Genomic DNA, 24,193 nt, shown 5'->3' with positions numbered 1-24,193 from the left:
GTGGAAGAATAGAGCCCTGAACTCAAACCCATCGAACACCTTTGGGATGAACTCAAACGGAGATTGCGAGCCAGGGCTTCTCGTCCAACATCAGTGCCTGACCTCAAAAATACTCTACAAAGTGGAAGCTGTTATTGCTGCAAAAGGGGGACCAACTCCATATTAAAGTATATGTATTTGAATACAATGTCATTAAAGTCCCTGTTGGTGTAATTGTCAAGCGTCCAAATACTTTTGTCCATATAGTGTATATGTAAGATGTGCACACCTTCATTTAAATATACATACTGATAACTGACACTTTATAAATATCACTAGTCATAAAAAGTAAACCAGATATCTAATTCACAGTATCAAAGATTAGGTGCGCAATGAAGACCAAACATTTGATAAATAGAAGAAAAAAAAAGAGTAATGGATGGCTTCTTCTAAAATACAATGTAAATTTATTTATAATAGATTTCAAAGATAAAAAAATAAAAATACACATATCATATAAGGATAATATTAGCATATATCACGTCAATAGTAAACATTAAAGACATCACATTCCACATTAATAATACTATGCATGTCTAGTAACAAACGACCAATCATAAGTTGTAAGACTCTATAATAAGTGTGCAAATAATTAAAGGTAGATAGAAACTGAGTGTGTGGCCATGACACTCTGTATACTAATCTCAGAGTTCTTTAAAAGTCTTATAGTTACCCAAATTACCAGCGATAAAAGTACTTAGGTCAATGAAAAAGAAAAGGGTGGTTCCTAGAGTCTCACCTCTCTCGTGGCACCTGGCGTTTATAATGGATGAGCATTCAAATAAAGTTCCTCTGTAAGGAGCATAAAAAAAAGCAGGTATACACGCTACACCACTTGAGGGTATATCCATACTTGTACACAATGTGGGCATCCAGGCTGCTAGGGAGGAAGAGATCCCCCATATGGTTCAAACAGCTGGGAGAAAGGTTTCCGTCTCCGTCTTGTGCACTCCAGTTTAACAAGTATTAATGGTGTATTAATTAATCAAGCTCTGTCTGGTGCACTCCGATATGTCATGTGATATTAAGACTGGTAGATTCAAATAAATGAAATCATGGTAATATCAATAGAAGTACAAAATCAGGTCTATAGCTGAAGTGGGTCTGCAGTTACAAGCATGCAGCAAGATTTTCCATGCAACCGTCGCGTTTCGTCGGCACTAAAGTCAGCCTTGGATTGTATGTGTTATGGGCAGTAGCTTACCATCCAAAACAAGAGTTTCCAGAGCTTTAAAACAAGTTAGAAAAAGTTTTGTGGAGATTAGCTTCTATTACTTCCAGCTCTTATGAAAGGAAAGGACTCCCTGTGATATGCACAATGTCTGTGAATTAATTCACTGACTTTAGTGTGATGATTGCACCTGATGTCTGCTTCTACATGCAATCAGCAGCTATTGAAGATCCAAGTTAAATCTCGAATAGGGAAGTGAATGTCTCCACAGAGTATGCAGTGCCTGGAAGTATACACAGTACACGGACTTTTATTCTAAATGTATTTGTAAAGTTGGTAATAACACACGGCACAGAATAGATCCTAGTTAAGAAGGCTCACCTGTTTTAGGTGCATTAGCTTCTGTAATTTAGGAGAAAGTTCATCAGTTCAAACCCAAATTGGAAAAACCATATATCCATAAGAATAAAATTGTAACTCAGAAATTTTGGTTTGCACAGTGTGGGGGCAGCACGGTGGCTTAGTGGTTGGCACTCCTGCCGTACAGCACTGGTGTCATGAGTTCAATTCCCGAACCAGGCCTTATCTGTAAGGAGTTTGTATGTTCTCCCCGTGTTTGCGTGGGTTTCCTCCGGGTGCTCCGATTTCCTCCTACACTCCACAATCATACTGGTAGGTTAATTGACTGCTAACAAATTGACCCTAGTCTGGCTGTGTCTGAGTGTGTCTGAGTGTGTCTGAGTGTGTCTGAGTGTGTCTGAGTGTGTCTGAGTGTGTCTGAGTGTGTCTGAGTGTGTGTTAGGGAATTTACACCGTAAGCCCCAAAGGGCAGGGACTGATGTGAGTTCTCTGTACAGCGCTGCGGAATTAGTGGCGCTATATAAATAAATGGTAATATTATTATAATTATTATTATTATTATTATTAATAATAATAATAATGTGTAAGCACTACAGATATATTATTTAAGTGCACTCACAAAGTTTCAGATCAAATCAACAGTTGACAAGTTTCCCCAGCTGTTACAGATTCATCAGAGGTAATGGATAGTGTGACATTTAAATCTAAAGCATCCAATCAGGCTTATAACTAGGGATGTGCACCGGCGACTTTTGAGGTCTCGTGTTTTGTGTTTTGGATCCGGATTTTCGTTATTTTTGGGGTTCGGATTTGTCTCGCAAAACACTTGACGAAAGGTCTCGGTTCGGATTTAAGGTTTTGGATTCGGATTTTTTTTGAAAAAAACATAAAAAGTTTAAAAATCAAGTTTTTGGGCTTATTTTCACTCCTAGGCTATTATTAACCTCAATAACATTCAATAACAAGCATTTCCACTAATTTACAGTGTATTCTGAACACCTCACAATATAGTTATTAGTCCAAAACGTTGCAACAAGGTATCTTTCTGGACTGCGTAGAGGAGTGGGTCACCACAATATATATTAAAAACCCTGAACTTTTATGATTCGCACCAATAAATGTACCTGGACTGCGTAGAGGAGTGGGTCACCACAATATATATAATAAGAAAAACCATCAACTTGTTTGATTCGCACCAATAAATGTACCTGGACTGCGTAGAGGAGTGGGTCACCACAATATATATTAAAAACCCTGAACTTTTATGAATCGCACCAATAAATGTACCTGGACTGCGTAGAGGAGTGGGTCACCACAATATATATTAAAAACCCTGAACTTTTATGAATCGCACCAATAAATGTACCTGGACTGCGTAGAGGAGTGGGTCACCACAATATATATTAAAAACCCTGAACTTTTATGAATCGCACCAATAAATGTACCTGGACTGCGTAGAGGAGTGGGTCACCACAATATATTAAAAACCCTGAACTTTTATGATTCGCACCAATAAATGTATCTGGACTGCGTAGAGGAGTGGGCACTGGGCACCACAATAAAATATATAAAAAACCTTCAACAGGTCTGCATTACACTACACATACGGCTGCTCCTCCATCCTCTCCATCATATACATGTTGGAGTTTTAGCGTGTGACAACCTCTTGTTTTTGATAATGTCAGTGCATTTTGAATATTTTTCAATTTGCCCCACACCACTGAATGTACTTTATCTATGATACGCATCTATCTATCTTGACTGCGTAGTTTGGTGGCCCCGGTACACAATTTGGTACCGAGGCCACAATATAATTAAAAAACCCTCCACGTGTCAGAATTCCACCAAACAAGTATCTGGACTGCGTAGTGGGGTGGCCCCGGTACCCAATTTGATACCGGGGCCGCAATACCTCCTCCAAACATGGTACAGACAATTCGTCATTGAGATCCCATCAAGTATGTTAAAGACAGACAGGGTCCAAGTGTTATTGGTTGACTTTGTAAACCAAAAAACTGTCCCTGTTGCACATAGTCGTGCAATGAAGACTGACTTTTTCATTTAAAGGCACCATCTTTCAAGTGTAGTGTTTGTAAGTCTAAGTCATATTATACTTTTGGTAAAATTGGTTTATTTTGTTCCTCTTTATGGTAATTAGTAATAGAATTAAAGTATTAAATAGAATTAAAGTATGAAATAGAATTAAAGTATTAAATAGAATTAAAGTATGAAATAGAATTAAAGTATTAAATAGAATTAAAGTATGAAATAGAGTGGTATAGAGTTGTAGTGTGGTATAGATAGAGTGGTCCCCACAATATAATAATAAAACCCTCAACTGGTCTGAATTCCACCAAACAAGTATCTGGACTGCGTAGTGTGGTGGCCCCGGTACACAATTTGGTACCGAGGCCACAATATAATTAAAAAATTGGGCATCAACTGTCACCGTTGTTTAATATCTGATACACCTAAATATGGACTGCACAGTGGAGTGGCCCCGGTAGTAAATTTGGTGCCGGGGCCACAATACCTCCTCCAACTTCCAAGTGTAGTGTTTATAAAGACAGACAGCGTCGAAGTGTTATCAGTTGGCTTTCTTAACCCTAAAATTGTCCCTGTTGCAAATATTCGTGCAATGGACAGTTACTTTTTTATTGAAAGACTCAAGCTTTCAAGTGTAGTGTTTATAAAATATAAACAACAATACAGTAGTTTTAGAGCACGTCAAAAACTCTTGTTTTAAATTATGACACGGCATTTTACTTTTGGTTTAATTTCTTGAATTTTTTAAAATTTGGTTTTACTTTCTGAACATGGCAAACGACTGTTGATTGGTCATATAATGCCAAAAAAAAAGTTCCAAGGTGGAATTGTCCTTGGGCCCTCACACCCACCCTTATGTTGTTGAAATAGGACATGCACACTTTAACAAACCAATCATTTTCAGCGACAGGGCCTACCAAACAACTTTGGCTGAAATGATTGGTTTGTTTGGGCCCCCACACCAAAAAAGCTATTCATCTCTCCCTGTACAGACTAAACAGGCTCTACTGAGGCAAGATGTCGTCCTCATCCTCAACCTCTGATTCCTCTCCCCCTACAGTGTGTACTTCCTCCTCATCACACATTATCAATTCGTCCCCGCTGGACTCCACAACCACAGGTCCCTCTGTAGTATCTGGAGGGCAGTGCTGTACTTCATTGAGGAATTGATTATTCATTTTTATAAACATCATTTTTTCAACGTTGTGAGGAAGCAACCTCCTTCGCCGCTCACTGACCAGGTTCCCCGCTGCACTAAAAACTCTTTCCGAGTACACACTGGAGGGGGGACAACTCAGGTAAAATAGAGCCAGTTTGTACAGGGGCTTCCAAACTGCCTTTTTTTCCTGCCAGTAACAATATGGACTGTCTGACATGTCTACTTGGATGGTGTCAGCAAAGTAATCATCCACAATTTTTTCTATTGTGACAGCATCCAATGCAGCGAGAGTAGACATGTCTGCAATGGTTGGCAGGTCCTTCAGTCCGGACCAGATGTTATCAGCATCACCGCCAGTGCCTCTTTTGGGAAAACTGAGCTTTTTCCTCGCAGCCATAGATGTGGAAGAAAATGAGGGTGGAGCTGTTGGCATGTCACGGTCCTCTTCAGAGGACAATCTCCTGACCAGCAGGTCTTTGCACCGCTGTAGACTTGTGTCCGCCGGAAACAGAGACACAACATATGCTTTAAACCGAGGATCGAGCACGGTGGCCAGAATGTATTCCTCTGACTTTAAAAGAGTGACCACCCTCGGATCCTGGCAAAGCGTACGAAGGGCTACATCCACAAGAGCTACATGCTTGGTGTAATCGCAATGGCTTACCAGCTCCTCCCTCACTTTCTCCAGCTGCTTCTGCAACAGCCTGATCAGGGGAATGACCTGACTCAAGCTGGCAGTGTCGGAACTGACTTCTCGTGTGGCAAGTTCAAATGGCTGCAGAACCTTGCACAACACGGAAATCAGTCTACACTGCGCTTGACTGAGGTGCATCCCCACTCCTTTGCCTATGTCGTAGGTGGCTGTGTAGGCCTGAATGGCCTTTTGCTGCTCCTCCATCCTCTGCAGCATATAGAGGGTGGAGTTCCAGCGCGTCACAACCTCTTGTTTGAGGTGATGGCAGGGCAGGTTCATGCTTTTTTGATGTGCCTCTAGTCTGCGGTAGGCACTGGCTGAATGCCGAAAGTGTCCAGCAATTTTGCGCGCCACCGCAAGCATCTCCTGCACACCCCTGTCACTCTTGAGGTAATGCTGCACCACCAAATTAATGGTGTGGGCAAAACATGGGACGTGCTGGAAATTGCCCATATTTAATGCCCGCACAATGTTACTGGCATTGTCTGACACCACAAATCCCCATGAGAGTCTAAGTGGGGTAAGCCACTGGGAGATAATTTCCCTCATTTTCTCTAATATGTTGTCAGCGTTGTGCCTCTTATTAAAGCCTGTAATACACAATGTTGCCTGCCTTTGCATGAGCAGCCATTTTGTAGATGCTGCTACTGATGCAGCTGTTGCTGTTGCTGCGGAAGGGGATGCATCTACCCAGTGGGCTGTCACAGTCATATAGTCCTTCGTTTGCCCAGAACCACTTGTCCACATGTCCGTGGTTAAGTGGACAGTGGGTACAACCGCATTTTTAAGAGCACTGAGGACACTTGATCGTACTTCTCTGTACATTTTTGGTATCGCCTGCCTAGTGAAGTGGAATCTCGAGGGGATTTGGTACCGGGGACACAATACCTCCATCAACCCTCTAAATCCCACTCCACTGATGGCGGACACCGGGCGCACGTCTAACACCAACATTGCAGTTACAGCCGCAGTTATACGCTTTGCAATAGGGTGACTACTATCGTATTTTGTGGTCATGGCAAACGACTGTTGGACGGTCAATTGTTTTGTGAAAGACTTAGCGGTCTTACGACTTCCCCTCTGGGAAGATGACCGACTAACAGCAGCACTAGCAGCAGTGGCAGTAGTAGGCGTACCGCTGCAGGATTCCTCGGATGAATCCCGTATTGAGGAGGACTCAGTCTGGCTGCTGACTTGGGCTGCAGGACTGAATCTGATGGAGATTGTGGAGGAAGTTGACGAGGAGGGTGTTGCTGGTGTGTATCCAACTGGACCACGGGATTTAGGTGTCCCTGTACCGATGAGGGTCCTAGCCCCAGTTCCTGAACTAACCACTGAACTATGAAGGTTATTCAGGTGACGTATAAGGGAGGATGTTCCTAGGTGGGCAAGATCCTTACCCCTGCTTATTTGAGCTTTACATAAGCTACATATGGCCATACATTGGTTGTCTGGATTTGGATAAAAATAACTCCAGACCGAAGAGGTGCATTTTTTGGTCTTCTGACCAGGCATGACGATGGGCTTTTTCATCCCATGGACATCAGCTGTTTCCCCCCCTGGTGCCTCATTTACAATAACCACATCACCATCCTCATCATCAAGTTCCTCCACAGCGCCAGCTACATCATCAATAGCCTCCTCCCGAGCCACCTCTTCCCGTACAGTGATGGGAAGGTCAGGCTTGACAACCACCAACATCCTTGGACTCGCCTTGTGGATTTGTGATAATTTCTCTTTAGAAGGCAGAGTTGTTTGCTGTTTTGTTGCTGACAGCATAACTCTCTTCAATTTTTTGTAGGGGGGGGAGGAGGAGGAGGGCTAAGATCCGTGGGTGAAGCTGAACCACTAGTCATGAACACGGGCCAGGGCCTAAGCCGTTCCTTGCCACTCCGTGTCGTAAATGGCATATTGGCAACTTTACGTTTCTCCTCAGATGATTTTAAGTTTCTCTTTTTGCTACTTTTTCTTAACTTGGGCTTTTTGGATTTTACATGCCCGGTACTACGAGATTGGGCATCGGGCTTGGAAGACGACGTTGATGGCATTTCATCGTCTATGTCATGACTAGTGGCAGCAGCTTCAGCATTAGGAGGAAGTGGGTCTTGATCTTTCCCTACTTTATCCTCCAAATTTTTGGTCTCCATTATATGTAGCACAAGATACTGCAGAATGTGTGAACTTGGTAATATTGCAGTACCAATGGACTTATACTGCTGGATTGGTTTTGCAAATTTGGTTATAATTATTATATATTTTTTTTTTTTAAATGTTTTATTTTTTTTTACTTTTTTTTTATTTTTAAAAAACTTGGGAATAGTGGGGAAATAACTATGCCCTTAGAAGCACAGAGCACAGGACACAGCACCACTGGACTGAACAGGACACGGCACAGGACCCAGCAGCACTACGGAACTCAGCAGGACAGAGCACAGGACACAGCACCACTGGACTGATACTGCAGAATGTGTGAACTTTGTAATATTGCAGTACCAATGGACTTATACTGCTGGATTGGTTTTGCAAATTTGGTTATAATTATTATATTTATTGATTTTTTTTTTACTTTTTTATTTTTTTTTACTTTTTTTTATTTTTTAAAAACTTGGGAATAATGGGGAAATAACTATGCCCTTAGAAGCACAGAGCACAGGACACAGCACCACTGGACTGAACAGGACACGGCACAGGACCCAGCAGCACTACGGACCTCAGCAGGACAGAGCACAGGACACAGCACCACTGGACTGATACTGCAGAATGTGTGAACTTTGTAATATTGCAGTACCAATGGACTTATACTGCTGGATTGGTTTTGCAAATTTGGTTATAATTATTATATATATTTTTTTTTTTTTAAATGTTTTATTTTTTTTTACTTTTTTTTTATTTTTTAAAAACTTGGGAATAATGGGGAAATAACTATGCCCTTAGAAGCACAGAGCACAGGACACAGCACCACTGGACTGAACAGGACACGGCACAGGACCCAGCAGCACTACGGAACTCAGCAGGACAGAGCACAGGACACAGCACCATTTAACTGATACTGCAGAATGTGTAAACTTTGTAATATTGCAGTACCACTGGACTTTTACTGCTGAATGTGTGAACTTGGTAATATTGCAGTACCAATGGGCTTATACTGCAGGATTGGTTGTGCAAATTTTGTGGTAATTAAAATAAATTTAAGTAGTTTTTGGTATTTTTTAAAAAAACTTTTTTTTATTTTTTTAAACACAGGGGAATATTGGGGAAATAACTATGCCCTTAGAAGCACAGAGCACAGGACACAGCACCACTGGACTGAACAGGACACAGCACAGGACCCAGCAGCACCACTGACCTCAGAAGGACAGAGCACAGCACACAGCACCACTGGACTGATACTGCAGAACACAGCACAGCACAGCACAGCACAGCACAGCACAGCACAGCACAGCACAGCACAGAACTAAACAGCACAGCACGAGATCTACCAGGACAGAGGACCACCTAACACACCCTCCCTCTACCCTGATCAATGCCCGAGTGAAGATGGCGGCGACTAGCGGGGAATTTATAGGATCCGAGTATCGCGAGATCCGACAACGGGATTATGAGTCAGAGCCTCAGTTTCACATTTGAATTTGGCGCCAATACCCGGATCTGTCTCGGATCCGACTCGGATCCGCAACGTTCGGGTGGGCTCGGATTTCATAAATCCGAGTGCGCTCATCCCTACTTATAACCATATAATATTTAACCCTGTCTGGTATATAAAATGCTGTAGAGACAAATAAATGAAATACACAATTGTATTACCAGTCAAATCTCTATAATACAATAATTGTAAATAAAGTATAATGTGTAAACTCCGATCTCAACTGCTCAAAGGACTTGAGAACACTGTCACTAACCAACGGGCACCACTGAGCCTCAGGGTAGGTTTTTAGGGACCACGCTTGGTGAAAAGATCCACAGCCCCTCCAAATGTGGCCACTCAAACGGGCCCTCCACTAGGAAACTGTGGCCTCTGCAAATGCAGGAGTATGCTTTCATAAAACTAATAATAATAAGGCTAGACCCGTCTCTCAATCTGTTTTACACATACCCATTATCCCACCATTTTTTATCATATAAAATGCTTTGAACTGTGCAGACCTGCTAGCCTCACCAACTGCACCTGATCTCTGGGCCAGGCTCTGCATGTACGCCGACTCCTGTCCCTGGGTCTCTTCTTAGCTTTCTCATTATTTGCTCTGTAGGCCTGATGTGCATTCCCTTGTGGGACTATGAGCTGCTATAGTCACAACTCTAATCACGGACACTGCACCACCACCACCACTGTTCCTCCTGATATGGCCGATCATTCTAACTTTATTTTACACACTACACTCCCCACTCAAGTCTAATCCTTGAGGCCTTGGGCTTCTACTGTTGCTCAGGCCACTGTTGCTCCCTAAGCGCCCTGCAAGGGGCACTTAATGCCATTCTCCTCTGCTCACTAGCGCTGTGGCCCATGTTTCAATGTCAGCCATGCTGAAATGCAAGCTACCATATAAATATAAATAACCCACTATGAGCTTAAGTCGACCCCGTAGCACCGTCAACCAACTCTATATATCTAAATAAAATAATAATAACTATATCTCTGTTCCCCCATACTAGCCTATTCCCAGCTCTTCCATGTTTCCCACACATAAATCTTTGCTTGTTCCATGGGACATGCATCATTACCGTTACTACAGTAATTTAAACGCTGATTTTTATTTTTTGCTCACAGAGCTGCGAGCAAAAATTTGTGTTAATATTACCATATAAAGGTAATAGTGTGCAGGGAAGAGAATCTGCTCCATATAGTTTGACAAAAGTTGTGTCATAAATTAATCTATCATTCTGTGCTAAGAATCACTTAAGTACCTCAAACAGATTGTTAGTTTCTGGCAGATGTCTGATCACTGTAACAACTCCACACTGTTGCATGGGGCATCACTAGACCACGAGCTAGGGGTTCTAATAGAGTGAAAATGGTCAGATGAAAACCAGGGGAAACAACTCCATGAAGACATTACAGTAACAATAACTACCGAACAGTTGAAGATAGATAAGGGATTCTTAGTGCAGAATGATTAAAGTGAAATTCATCTCTAAAAATAAATGCACAAATTTTAAAACTCCTTGTATGAGGTTTTTAATTATACATGTAAAAGTGTTGATTTGGTGTTTTCATTACTGATTTCAATTTGTTTTGCAATCTCAGCTTCACCCCAGATGTCTGCATAATGTTTCATTGACAATGACAGAAAATCTAACAATACAAAACCTCCTAAATGCAAATAGTAAAACGTTGAAAAACACCTGTGTGGATGAGCACTATGACTCCCAGAAATAAGTGCAGTATAGAGATCTATTGACACAGCAGAACAAATTCATTGTTGTCATCCCACCAGCAGAAATCTCTGCCAGCAAATCAGTGGCCAGCATGCTGAGCCAATCAGGGCTCACCGCCGGCCATTTGATTCTTTGGCGCCACGACAAGCCAATCAGGGGTCGCCACGTTACCGTGCTGTGCCAGTGCATTGGCTATTTAGCCATCTCACGTGGCACATTTTCAGTTTAGCACCAAGAGTCAAGCTGGCAAGATCGACGAAAAGACGACGTGATCATGACAGAAGATGACGCAGTCAAGTTAGAAAATGTCGGAAAGAAGAAAGAAGGTGACAAGATCAACAGAGAATCCTTCGGAGACAAGAAAGAAGCTGGCGGAGTAGTAGAGAGCGGAAAGAAGACAGCAAGAATCAACACAGAGCCAGGAAGCTGCGGAATCAAGCAAACAGATTGAACACTTTGTCTGGAAGAAGCAACAGAAGGAAGGCAAAAGAGCTATCACGGTTGCCCCCTGCTGCTGACAAAAGCTGTGGGATTAAAGTAATGCCTTCTGGGCAGCCATCTTTCAGGTCCATGTCTATCTGTCACTCTGTCCTTTCTTGCAGTATTTTTTTTGGCATAACACCCGTGGCATAAATCAGGCACTAGGCCCGTCCAGCAACAGTGGGCGTAAGGCCCAAAATAATTAGGGGCACTTGTATATTCTTTTTTTTTGCACAATTGTGTACAGTCAGATTTAGCCTGTACCAGCAAGTTAATTCAGGATTAGCCTGTGACACCAGTTACATTCAGGCTTAGCCTGTGGCTGCATGTAAGAACAGGATTAACCTGTAGACCAAGTTAAGGTCAGGTTTAGGCCCGAGGCACAAGTAAAAGTAAAGAAGTAGCCTGTGAGCACATAATTCAGGGACTAGGTATGTGAGGTTAGATTGCCAATAGGCCGGTATCAAGAAGTACCCTGCTATTTGAGACCGTGCCCGGTCTGTCCCCACTGCAGCACATTTAGGAAGTGGTGTATCATTTACCATACTTTGTGATACTGCATTGTACTGTATGGTGTGTTTTGTGTAAGTATTTCCCCTTCTAGGAATCAGAAGTCAAACTTCCATTAAAGGTAAGCTTTTATTATTCATATTCCCTGGCTGCATTTTGTGATTTGTGCCTGTGAGCTGTGGGATTTGAGTTAGAGTAGTACACAACATCTAGTGCTAGGAGTTTATAGCTGCACATCATCTGCTCATGTAGCTTGGTTGTTAGGACCAGGGAGCGGTTTTATTGTAGCTAGCATCAGTGTGGGAAGTACATATTAGCCTGATAGACAGCATTGTGGTGGGCTGTCTTGTGTCACCACCCCTGTTTCTAGGCGCCAATCCCAGAAGTGCAGACGACCATCAAGAGGAGGTGGCGATTACCAGGAGAGTATCAATTTCCCTTTCCTTTTTCTCTTTGGTAGGGACCATCACCAGTAGATCGATGAGTAGGATATTGAGGCGGGATACTTCCCTGTCCCAATAATCTGTGTAGTCCTGTGTCCAGGCCCAGATCAAATTGAGGTGTCGGCAATAGGGGTAGAGTGAAGTGTCTCCGCTCCTGGCCGTCAACTTCCCTCCTGCAACCCTGCCCTATAATTATATAAGTAACATAATGACATAGTTGATGAGGTTGAAAAAAAGACTCCAGTCCATCAACTTCAACCTATTTTGGATCTCTTGCGATCCCTCACTTATATTTGAAATTAAGCAACTGCCAATCTGTTTCAATCAGGAAAAATCCCTCCAGACTCAATATTGCAGTCCCATTTTCTCCCTGTATCCACTACTATCTTTCATTTTAATTAACGGTCATATCCATGGATATACTTTTCCCCCAAAAATTTTAACCCTTTCTTAAACATATCTATTGAATCTGCACCAGAACCTTCCCTGGCAGTGAAATCCATATCTTGGCTGTCCTTACTATAAAGAACCCCTTTCTTTGCTGGTTGTGAAACTTCCTCTCATCTAACTTTAGGGGGTGACCGCGTGTCCTGTGTATGGTCCTTGGGGTAAAAGGTTTCCATGACAGTTCTCTGTATTGACCCTTAATGTATTTGTACATAGTAATCATACCTCCTCTTAGGTGCCTCTTTTCTAAAGTAAACATGCCTAATCTGGCTAGCCTTTCCTCATAACTTAATGACTCCATACCCTTTATCAATTTTGTCACCCTTCTCGGATCTCTTTCTAGTTTCAAAATATCTTTTTTTATCGAGTGGTGTCCAGAACTGTACTCCATATTCAAGATGAGGTCTTATTAGCGATTTATACAGTGGCAAAATTACACTATCTTCCCTTGTATCTATGCCTATTTTCATGCATGCCAATACTTTATTTGCCCTTGCAGCTGCTGCTTGACATTAAGCATCATTGCTAAGTCTACTGTCTACAAGCACTCCCAAATCCTTTTCCATTATAGATTCCCCTAAATTAATCCCATTTAATTTATAGATGTCATGCTTGTTTTTGATCCCTAAATGCATAACCTTACATTTATCAATGTTATAATTCCATTTGGCCACCCAATACTCCAGTTTATTTAAGTCCCTCTGTAGAGAAGCTAATCTTGCTCTGATTACCTTACAGAATTTACTGTCATGTGCAAAAATGGAAACTTTACACTCTAAGCTAGTGTTGGCTAACCTGTGACACTCCAGGTGGTAGTCCTAGCATACCGTTCCAGCAATAAGCTGCTATATATTGGCAAACCATGCTGGGACTTGTAGTTTCACAACACCTGGAGTTACACAGGTTAGCCAACACTGCTTTAAGCCATCACCAAGGTCATTAATAAATATAATAAAAAGGAGTGGCCCCAGGACGGAACCTTGAGGTACTCCACTTAAACCTTTTAACCAATTAGAAAATGTTCCATTTATCACAACTCTCTGTTCCCTATACTCTAGCCAATTTTCGATTGAAGTAAAATGTTGTTTCCTAGACCCAGTTTTCTTATTTGTAAACCATACTTTTATAGGGCACTGTATCACAGGCCTTTGCAAAAGTACACCACATCTACTGTGCTTCCCTGGTCCAAGTTCCCACTAGCTTCCCCGTATAAATTAATTAGATTAGTTTGACATGACCTATCCCTCATAAATACATGCTGATTCCCTCTAATCAATCCTGAATAATATCCCTTAATATATCTTCCAGTAGTTTCCCCAATGTTGATGTCAGGCTTACAGGTCTATAATTCCCTGGTTGTCCCCTTTTTAAACAATGGCAACTAGAGCCGGATTAACAATAGGGCTAAAGGGGCTACAGCCCAGGGGCCTCGGGCAGCTGGAGGGCCTGCCGGCATTCATCTGTCACCTGTTCAAGGAGAATGGCAGGCAGCTAACAGCAAATGTTATGCTGTTAGCTGCCTGCTGTCACTGTAGGACTTACGCGGCACGCAGTAATCTCCTTACTGAGGAGATCTTGTGAGAGGGAGACTATGAATCATAGTCTCACTCTCACGAGATCTCCTCAGTAAGGAGATTACTATGCGCCACTTAAGTGCTACAGGGAGTGGAACAACGGAAGGAGGTAAGCTCACAGAGGTGGGCCTCATGGTTGGGAGCTCATGGGGGGGCTCACAGAACCCTTAGCCCGGGGGCCTCCCTTCCCTTAATCCGGCCCTGATGGCAACACATCTGCTATTCGCCAATCCCTTGGTACTGAACCTGATGAGATTGAAGCTATTTCTGAGTTTAGCTCCAAAAGAACCCTTGGGTGTAGGACATCTGGACCTGGAGCTTTATTTATCTTAATATTCATCAGTCGCCTTTGGACGCCTTCCTTTGTCAGTCAAGTATTAATTAATGGTACGGTTTCATTTCAGTTTTTATGTATTAGTCCTACCATTTGTCCCTCAAGTGTTAAATACCTCTGCATTTTCCTTACTATCATTTATCAATTCAACCAACTCACTTCTTAGGGGTCCTATATTATCTTTTTTTTAATAATTTTGCAATTTATATACTTAAAAAACTTTTTGGGGTTCGTATTACTTTCTATTGCAACTTGTTTTTCATTTTCTAATTTAGCCGATCTAAATTAGTTTTTGCATATTTTAATAAATTTCTAGTACCTACGGAAGGACTTCTCAGACCCTTCAGACTTAAACAATTTAGTAATCTGTCTGTTTTCTTCCCTAGACTGAAGTGGTGTGGAAAGTCACGCTGAGGGGTCCGTACAAACAGTATGTGGACCAGTTGGGCACAAGGTAGGAACTTTGTGTGCATCTGTCCGTTCCCCGCAGGTGTTACAGAAGGACTTATAGATCATGTAAACATACTTTCATGTGGATTTCCTGCTTTGCAAGTAGGAAACCCCTAGTCCAATTTCCAGTTCCATTATCCTACAGGCAGAACAGTAACTAGGAAATGTAGAGCCCGAGGCAAAAATTAAATGCGATGCCCCCAAGCCCTCAATTGTATCTGGATTCATGCAAAATATATGAAATGGCCCTTTTCCAATATTTAGGTGACAGTAACCACATGACTCTAGCTTAGTAAACTAATTATACTCAAATTATACATTACTTGGTACGGCGTAAAGCTCTCGATTTAAGTCATGTAAAACCTCATTTCATTACTAATTTTACAGCAATCTAGTCTAACGTAATAGGGTCACTGAATTTGAAATATTTACATTTGTATTCTGAATACAACATCTTGGTTTATCATTGCAAAAGCTTATATATATGCTCCAGCCAACTGTAATAAGATCTAAATTCAAAGACCCCTGTTCCCCTCTATACATCTGGCTATTTACAGAAAACTAAAAGAAAATTGAATGGCTAAAAAAACAAATGATCACTGTATAAATTAAATAATTGCATTTATTCTAAAATACATTTACATAGAATATATGGAACAAAACTGTAAGAAAGGATTAGAGATGCGGATGTTTGTATTCTAAACAGGATGCACCCTCCAGGATATACTAATAAATTATGTTGATAGATCTCATTATATACCCTGTGCAAAGACTCCACACAAAAACCTAGAGGTGAATTGTGGCTCTGCCCTGCCCTGTAATGTTCTTTCTTACCAAGTAGATAGGATTAATGACCAATGATGAAGTGAAATATACTCAGTTTCACTGAATTTCATTTTACACTTGATAAAGTACCTCTCGTACTTTTCTCATGAGTGGATATGATTCCTCTCAAGTGAACTAATGGAACAGAACAATTTCTCTATATATAGTTATATATTTTAAACTACTTGTGAAGCAACATCATTGAGTTAAAAGCTGGTAATGTTTCAGAAATAAACACAAAACTCCTGACTCTGACTCTTATCATTATTCACTGACGTCAGATTAAAATTCTGTGCTTTTGTATATCAGAAAAGCTGATTGGTTAAGATGACTAATGTGCTGTTCACTTCACCTGAACTATTCTCTACTTATGAAGGTACACAGCACACAGTAATAACAGGGATTTAAGGCACAATGTGATGTGTGACTCTGTTTAGAAAGAATCTCCTTTACCTAAGAAACGGAGGATAATTCCCATAACGCAATTGAAAAGTAGTATAGGGAAAGTTTTATAAAGAACACACGTTCATTTACAGAAGACATCTAGTAATGTGTTTGCTAAGTCTGTAATCAGTGTCAGACTAATGTGCATAGTTCCACTTACTGGGCTTGTTGACTATAAATAATATATTTTATGTAGCATACACATTCTATACCACGGCAGCTAAGTGGTTAGCACTTCTGCCTCACAGCACTGGGGTCATGAGTTCAATTCCCGACCATGGTCTTATCTGTGAGGAGTTTGTATGTTCTCCCTGTGTTTGCGTGGGTTTCCTCCGGGTGCTCCGGTTTCCTCCCACACTCCAAAAACATACTAGTAGGTTAATTGGCTGCTATCAAAATTGACCCTAGTCTCTCCCTCTCTGTCTGTCTGTGTGTCTATATTAGGGAATTTAGACTGTAAGCTCCAATGGGGCAGGGACTGATGTGAATGAGTTCTCTGTACAGCGCTGCGGAATTAGTGGTGCTATATAAATAAATGATGATGATAAACAAACTATAGTCTACAATGTAGTCAGACTTCTTTTGCAATGTCTGCCTTGCATCAAGCGTGCTATGAGGGACTGCATAAGATGAACTGGTCATTTTAATGGTCAGTCGGAGCTTGCCAGTGCATAGTCAAATGTGATTAGATTTGTACACAAAGCTTTATTGCATTACATAGTTATCAAACTATTGTAGGTCTCAAATTACATCTAAGACCATTTTGCTCTTCACTAAACCCATATAGACAGTTATAGATCAGTGCTATAAATTTAGGAATATTAACCAAGTCAGAAGCAGACAATTCTCTTAACTAATTTACAATTTGGGGAGTTGTAATTCTGTAAAAACATAAGGGCTGAAAATCATCTTGACATTCCATAGCTGAAATAAGCATAACAAATTGATAACATATGCACTGATTGCACAAACAGTAACATAAGATAAAACACATATTCATATTTTCTATGTAGCTACAATTCTTTCCACTTCTAAATTGGGTAAGCCAATAAAAATGATGCAATCGGTTTAGGAGATTAGTACTCACACCTCCTTGCAGACTCCTGGGTGAGCTCCAGTCTGTAAATGGACAAGCGATTGACTCCACCACACATGTTGCTTTTCTCTCCCTTGCACTCCATGTTACATTCCGACTCGCTGACGTTTAAGGCTTTAATTCTGTGACCACAGTAGCATTCTGCTCCAAACTCAAGGCCAGCATACATGTATCCCCTGCACAGAGACAATGTGAAAGATAAAGCTTCATATCCGCAAAAAAACTTACACAAACACGCACATATTATATACATATATATTGTAATATCTATAATATAAATGTCTAGTGGCGTGTGTTAGTCTGTCTGTGTGTGGAAAAAATAAAACCAAGCTGCAGCGCCACCTGCTGGGCGAAATTATACACTAACCTACTAAATTCTTAGTGTGTGTGGGAAAAAAAATTCAGAAAGGGCTGAAATTCGGTATACTAAGATGTTTTTAATTTGTTAATTGTTAAAAGTTTTTATAAAGATTTAAAAATAATATATATATATTTCTTGAAGGAGAAGTGACAGTTGGGAGTGGTTGGTGGTTGCCGGGGGTATATATTTATATATTAGGGATGTACACCGGCCACTTTTATATGTAGCACAAGAGAGTGTACCCCTAAGCCACACACACTCGGCAAAGCCTTTAAAAATTATATGTGGCACAGGAGAGTACCACTGGACTTATACTGCAGAATCAGTGAACTTTGTAATATTGCTGTACCAATGGACTTATACTGCAGGATTGTTTTTGGATATTTTTTTTTAATTTATTTTTTTTATAATTTATTTTTTTCTTTTATAACTTTTTTTTAAAAATTTTTATAACTTGGGAATAATGGGGAAATAACAATGCCCTTAGAAGGACAGAGCACAGGACACAGCACCACTGGACTGAACAGGACACAGCACAGGAACCAGCAGCACCACTGAACTCAGAAGGACAGAGCACAGGACACAGCACCACTGGACTGAGCACAGCACAGCACAGAATATAGCGGGGCAGAGGACCACCTAACACAACCTCCCTCTACCCTGATCAATGCCTGAGTGAAGATGGCGGCGACCAGCGGGGAATTTATACAATCCGAGTATCGCGAGATCCGACAACGGGATTATGACTCGGAGCCTCGCTTTCAGTTTTGCAATTGGCGGGAATACCCGGATCCGTCTCGGATCCGGGTCGGAACGGCAAGGTTCGGGTGGGCTCGGATTTCAGATATCCGAGCCCGCTCATCCCTAATATATATATATACAGATTAATATATATATATATATATATATATATATATATATATATATATATATATATATATATATATTAATATATATATATATATATATATATATATATATATATATATATATATATATATATATATATATATATATATATATATATATATATATATACACACACATACAGCTATATAGTTGGATCTACTATACGGTTGGTAAGGTCTTTTGGGCAGACCATCTCTACCTTCTATTTCATGTCATTGTATGCAATTTGCTTGTGTCATTCATGATCCCCTCAATGTCCTGCGCTGCAAAATATGTCAGCACTTTGTAAGTAAAAAGATAATAATTATATTTAATGAATGATCTACAGTTTCACTTGCTATATACTGCCCTTTAAATCCATGTGTTTCTGATATCTGCAAAGGCAATTTACTAAAGTGCAGCATGACTGCCTTTCTTCTGTATCGGAAGCATACATTTGTACAAATGCGCTCATTTTTATTTGGAAGCACTTGAATTTGTTGGCCAAGACGGCAACATGTGTGGGTTGAAAACTTTTGCATCTTCTGCATTTTGCAGGACAAGTTTAATTAAACAAGACTCAAGGGATAGACAAGTCACATTTAGCAAGGGAAAGCAGGGTGTTTTTATCTCTGCAAAAGGTAATTTTACTAAACTGCAATTTTACCAAACTATAGGATTTCAAGTGATTTGATGTGCAGTTTGTAGACCATGTGATTTACTAAAGGGAAAATGAAACACCAAATCATTTGTATCAAAACTGCAAGGTCTCGAACCACATTTATCAAATCCCCACTGATATGTCCAAAAAATAGACTTAGTTGTGACAGACAAAATAGTTCAAACTGCATGCTGTACTCTCCTGTCATGAATGAAACACAAATAATTAAATAAAGGAAAAAATACCCCCTCCTTTACATTCGCTAACAGCCAAGCCTACCCAGCATCTTCTAAGGGGGAATGATCGGGACCACTGCAGCTAGAGGGTATCAGCCCAATGCTTACTAGCACTAGGCCCCTCTGGTTATCTTGGCCATTTGATACCAGGATAAAACTGTCATAATATAATAAAACTTATTGTGAAACTAAAAGAGCCAGCATGTACTGATATCCCATCAGTGTTATTGCGTGCTGGCACTTGAAAAACTACATGCGTGAGCATATCCATGGGTGAAAGTGCATTTCTGCACTTGTAGTACCACAAGTGTGCACTATAAATGGTGACCCATCATGAAATAATAAGTATTATTATTATAGAGCACTATCATAAATAAACTCTTATTGCTTGCATTAGAAATAAAATAGTATCACCCTGTTTGAAAATAATAAATTAATATTGCCCCCATTAGAACATGGTTTAATTTTGCCTTCTTAAGTAATTTTGGCTCCTAATAAATAAAAATATTTTTTCTTTCATGGTCTAATGTAATCAAATGGGAGGATTGTAATCAATATGAGAGAAAAAGAAAACACATGGAACGAATGGACCATTCCCGAGTAGGCTGCACTGAATTTAGGAGTTTACAAACCGACCAAACAATGAATGTGGTTTTTGTTTTAACTAGTTTTAGATGCAGTTTGGATCTAAAAAGCACATCCTATGTGTGCTGTTTTGCAAACCACATAATAAACTGCACTTCGGTAAATTTCCCAATCAATTATTTTCAGGTTCTGAGGAGATGATGCTAATCGGCAGGTGCGGGCTGGGAGACGGATGGCCGGGGGGCACACAGGCGGCCTACCCCCGGCCCTAATAGCCGTCTGACCCAGCCCCCCCTGCCCCCCAGGCCAGCCCGCCCCTGCTAATCGGGATGTATATTAAACTTTCAATGGGATGACTTCTGCAGTTTCCAGGAACACTTTTAAAGGAATCACATTTCTAGCTTCATAGTGACAATGTAATAAAACATTTAAATATACAAATATGATAAAACAGCCCCAATATCCCCACACTCTGATGATTAGTTTAAGACATACGTTTAAGACATACATTATTCTAAACCAACCAGCATTTTAGGAGAAAAATAAAACAGTTTATATTAATAAACTATAGTAGTACAACTGCTAAGGTAGGATAGGATTTTAAGTGACATTTTCACCAATAGTATTTTCAATCGGACCCGTAATTCCATAAACAGTAGGTGTACATTGATTTTCCAGGGCAGCTTCATAACCAAAATGTGCTAGATGGATAAAAAGGTGCACTTGTGCAAATATAATAGTTCTGTATACCTGCATGTGTAGTACTTTCAAAAATAACTTTTAATAACTGCTATGCATTAAAATGTGAACATTTTAAAATGGTTAATAAGGCCTAATTTCTAAGAACGTACAGGCAGCCAGACTTATAAAGAACATTCTTTTTTGATCAAACTTCATACTTTGCTTTAGTATAACACAGATCTTGTACAACTTTTGCCTAAGCAGAATTGTAAACTTTAAGCACTAAAATTCAAAATCACAACTTGCCAACTACCACTAAATTTAATGATAGTCAGTAAAGGCAAAGTAATTTGTTATGCAAAAGAGAAAGGGGTCAATGAAATCAGACACCGTGTTACATTACAAGTATGAAACCAAAATTTTGAGATTATATAATTTTGCAAAATCCATCTCATGTTTTTAATTTCTGGGCTCCATTTTCATGTGTTAATTTTTTCCCCAGTTTTGGCCAAATTCCTATACAGCATAACAATGTAGAAAATGGATACCTATCAGTAATGTTTATGGAGTTGTCAGGAAAAATATTTAAGAGTGAGCAACCTCAATGGTTGGTGCATGCTACAGTGAAGTAAATTCACCATAAAGTAGTACATAAGCTCTCCCCACTCATATTCAATTGCATGTGAGGGAGCACAAACATCTCACTATCACTTGATTGTGCAGATTATCTATAATTATCAAGGGTCCACAGCGCAATGGGGGAAAACAAACAACATCAAGTAACACAGCGAACAAACAGCATGCACAGTACAGAGAAGGGAAGGGGTCATCAAGAATCTTATATTACTAGAGTTAAGCAGGTCAATGGCAAGGAGCAAGAGAGGAGAGGAGACAGGGCCAGAATGCATACCTCCCAACCATTTACATGGGACAGTCCCAATTTGAGGGCTCTGTCCTGCCATCGCGTTTGGGACAGTATGGAGGTATTGCCTGTTAACTGCAGTGGTGAACAGGTGCAGTGCAGAACAATGAAGGTTTTGGAGGAGAGAACAGGCAACCTATTGCTTCACAAGATCTAGGCATGCCCCCGCGCGAACCCTGATTGGTTTGCCGCAGCGCCAAAAAGTCTAATGGCTGGGGTTAGATCCTTTCACAGGTTTACCTTCCTCTTCAGGGACCATCTCCTCCACAGGCATTGACTAGTTGTCTGCTGTATCTGACGTCTCCCCTACCTCAGTCTCTGCTTCCTTCAACTGTGGGTATTCTTGTCAGGAATCTTGTTTAGACGGGATGATCAGCTGAGTTCCAATATCCAGCAGGCTCTGCCAATCATTCCTTCCAGATTCCAGCTCAACTAGAGGCTACTATACGAAGATTTCTTCGACTACACACTCTCGTAAGACTTCCTCGTCTTCTGGGCAGTCATGTGCGAAGTGTCCTGATCGCTCACACTTGCACACTTCCAGCACCATGGCCCACAGTTCTTTTAAATGTGCCTGCCAGGCACATCCACCTTTCTTAAGTTTTCCTGCTCACTCCAAGGCTTGTTTCAGGAACACTTTCACCTCTCCCTGTGTAATGACAATTCTGGGTCACTTGTAATGATCTCTTGGTGGGCCATCATTATCCTGCCAACTACGCCAAAATATAGCGCCTGCGAGGAATGGATAGACGTACTAAAAGTTCTTATCCTTGTCACGACTGGACCACTTACCATTCATATGTACTCCTCAGCACAACTCTACACTTTTTCAGTTTAGGAAGAAATCACACCAAATTATTGAAGGGTGTAGATACAGAATGGAAGGAAGGGCAAGGACGAGGTGACGGCGAGAAGCACTCCACTCCTATCACTGACACCTAAATTTTATTTGGCCTGGATGCGGGACTGTGGAGGATATTTGGGACAAGGAAGTACCATGCTGGAATATCCTACACACTGATGTACAGTTGGTGGCCCCTGTCAAGAGAAAGAGAAATGGAGAGATGATACTCACGTGGTAATCGCCAAACTCCTCTTGATTGTTGTCTGCACTCCCACGATCGCCATCTAGAAAAAGGGGTGACACAAGACAGCCCACCCACAATGCTGTCTACTGGAGTGAAATGTACTCCCACACTAACGCTAGCTACAATAACACAAAACAGCGCCCTGGTCCTAGCAACCAAACTATATAACCAGATTCTGTACAACTGTAAACTCTTAGCACTAGGTGTTGTGTACTGCCATAACTCAAACCTCACAGTTGACAAACACAAATCACAAAATGCAAATGACAGGGAATACAGATGCTAAAAGCCTACCTTTAATTGGGGTCTGACTTCTGCAAAGTTTTAAACTACTGCCTCCCCCCTGAACCTACACCAAATACCTACTTCCCAGACCCTCACACACTTAACTTCTGTAAAAATAAAAATAATAAGCCCTACCATCTCCAGTAGTCCTGCATCAAACTGACCCCACCTGCATCACACTGTCCCCCCTTCATCACAATGTCTTCCCTGTATCACACTGCTTCCCCTTCATCACAATATCCCTTCTGTATCACACTGGTCCCCTTGTATTACACTGACCCTCATGCAACACACTGCTCCCCCTTCATCTCAATGTTTCCACCTTCATCACATTGCCCCCCTCCATCATAGTGTCCCCACTGCCCACCCTTACTTGCCAGGTCTTTTCTTCAGGCAGCTACTCTTCTCTGTTGGGCTCACTCACACTGTCAGGACCTGATGTTGACATCACACCGACAGCCAGTGAGGAGAATGGAGGTGAGAAGAAGGACACGGCAGTTAGCACTTGGGAGAATGGAGGTGAGAGGAGGGACAGGGCAGTCGACAATGTCCTAATTATCCAGGACCTTGTGCCCACCACTGCTGCATGAGTCAAGTGCCCAAAAGATGTCCAGGGCCTTGTGCCAAAGTGTAAGAAAGATTGTGTGCAGGCATGGGCCTGGAAGAGGGATGCCCCAAGGGCCTTACTTGATAGCTTTGATTGGCAGCAGGGGGGGAACCGTGATCGCTTCTTCTGGATGACGTCTTCAGCAGTCTTTTGGCTTGGTCCCACAGCTCTCCAACCCTGCGTTGTCTAACTCCATCTTATTTCATCTCTTCAGAGGCAATTGACTATATATTAGATGTAAGGGAAGCACCACTCAGGGAATCCTCTGTATTTATGTACCCTGGGAAATGGGTTACATATTTATGAACCTATTTTAGGATTTATGGTTTTTGGTATACCAAGTGCGGTTAGGTTGCCTTTTTCTTTCTTTTCTTATTGTCTCCGTCAGCATCTTTCTGCTTTCCGACATCATCTTTGTTGATCTCGCCATCTCT

General features: G+C 41.1%; 1 protein-coding gene across 3 annotated transcripts in view; it reads right to left on the bottom strand.

Annotated features, from left to right (window-relative positions):
- The window catches only part of WSCD2 (WSC domain containing 2), a 328,534-nt gene that overhangs the window by 80,998 nt on the left and 223,343 nt on the right, over positions 1–24,193 (bottom strand). For all 3 annotated transcript variants that reach the window (XM_075178503.1, XM_075178504.1, XM_075178505.1), the window contains one exon: positions 17,437–17,621. In XM_075178503.1, the coding sequence (XP_075034604.1) occupies positions 17,437–17,621 (185 nt within the window). The remainder of the gene's footprint in view (positions 1–17,436; positions 17,622–24,193) is intronic.

The sequence above is a fragment of the Mixophyes fleayi genome, chromosome 1 (genome assembly GCF_038048845.1).
Source record: "Mixophyes fleayi isolate aMixFle1 chromosome 1, aMixFle1.hap1, whole genome shotgun sequence".
Taxonomy (NCBI): Eukaryota; Metazoa; Chordata; class Amphibia; order Anura; family Limnodynastidae; genus Mixophyes; species Mixophyes fleayi.
The sequence above is the reverse complement of the archived record's forward strand: the minus strand, read 5'-3'. Positions and strand labels throughout refer to the sequence as shown.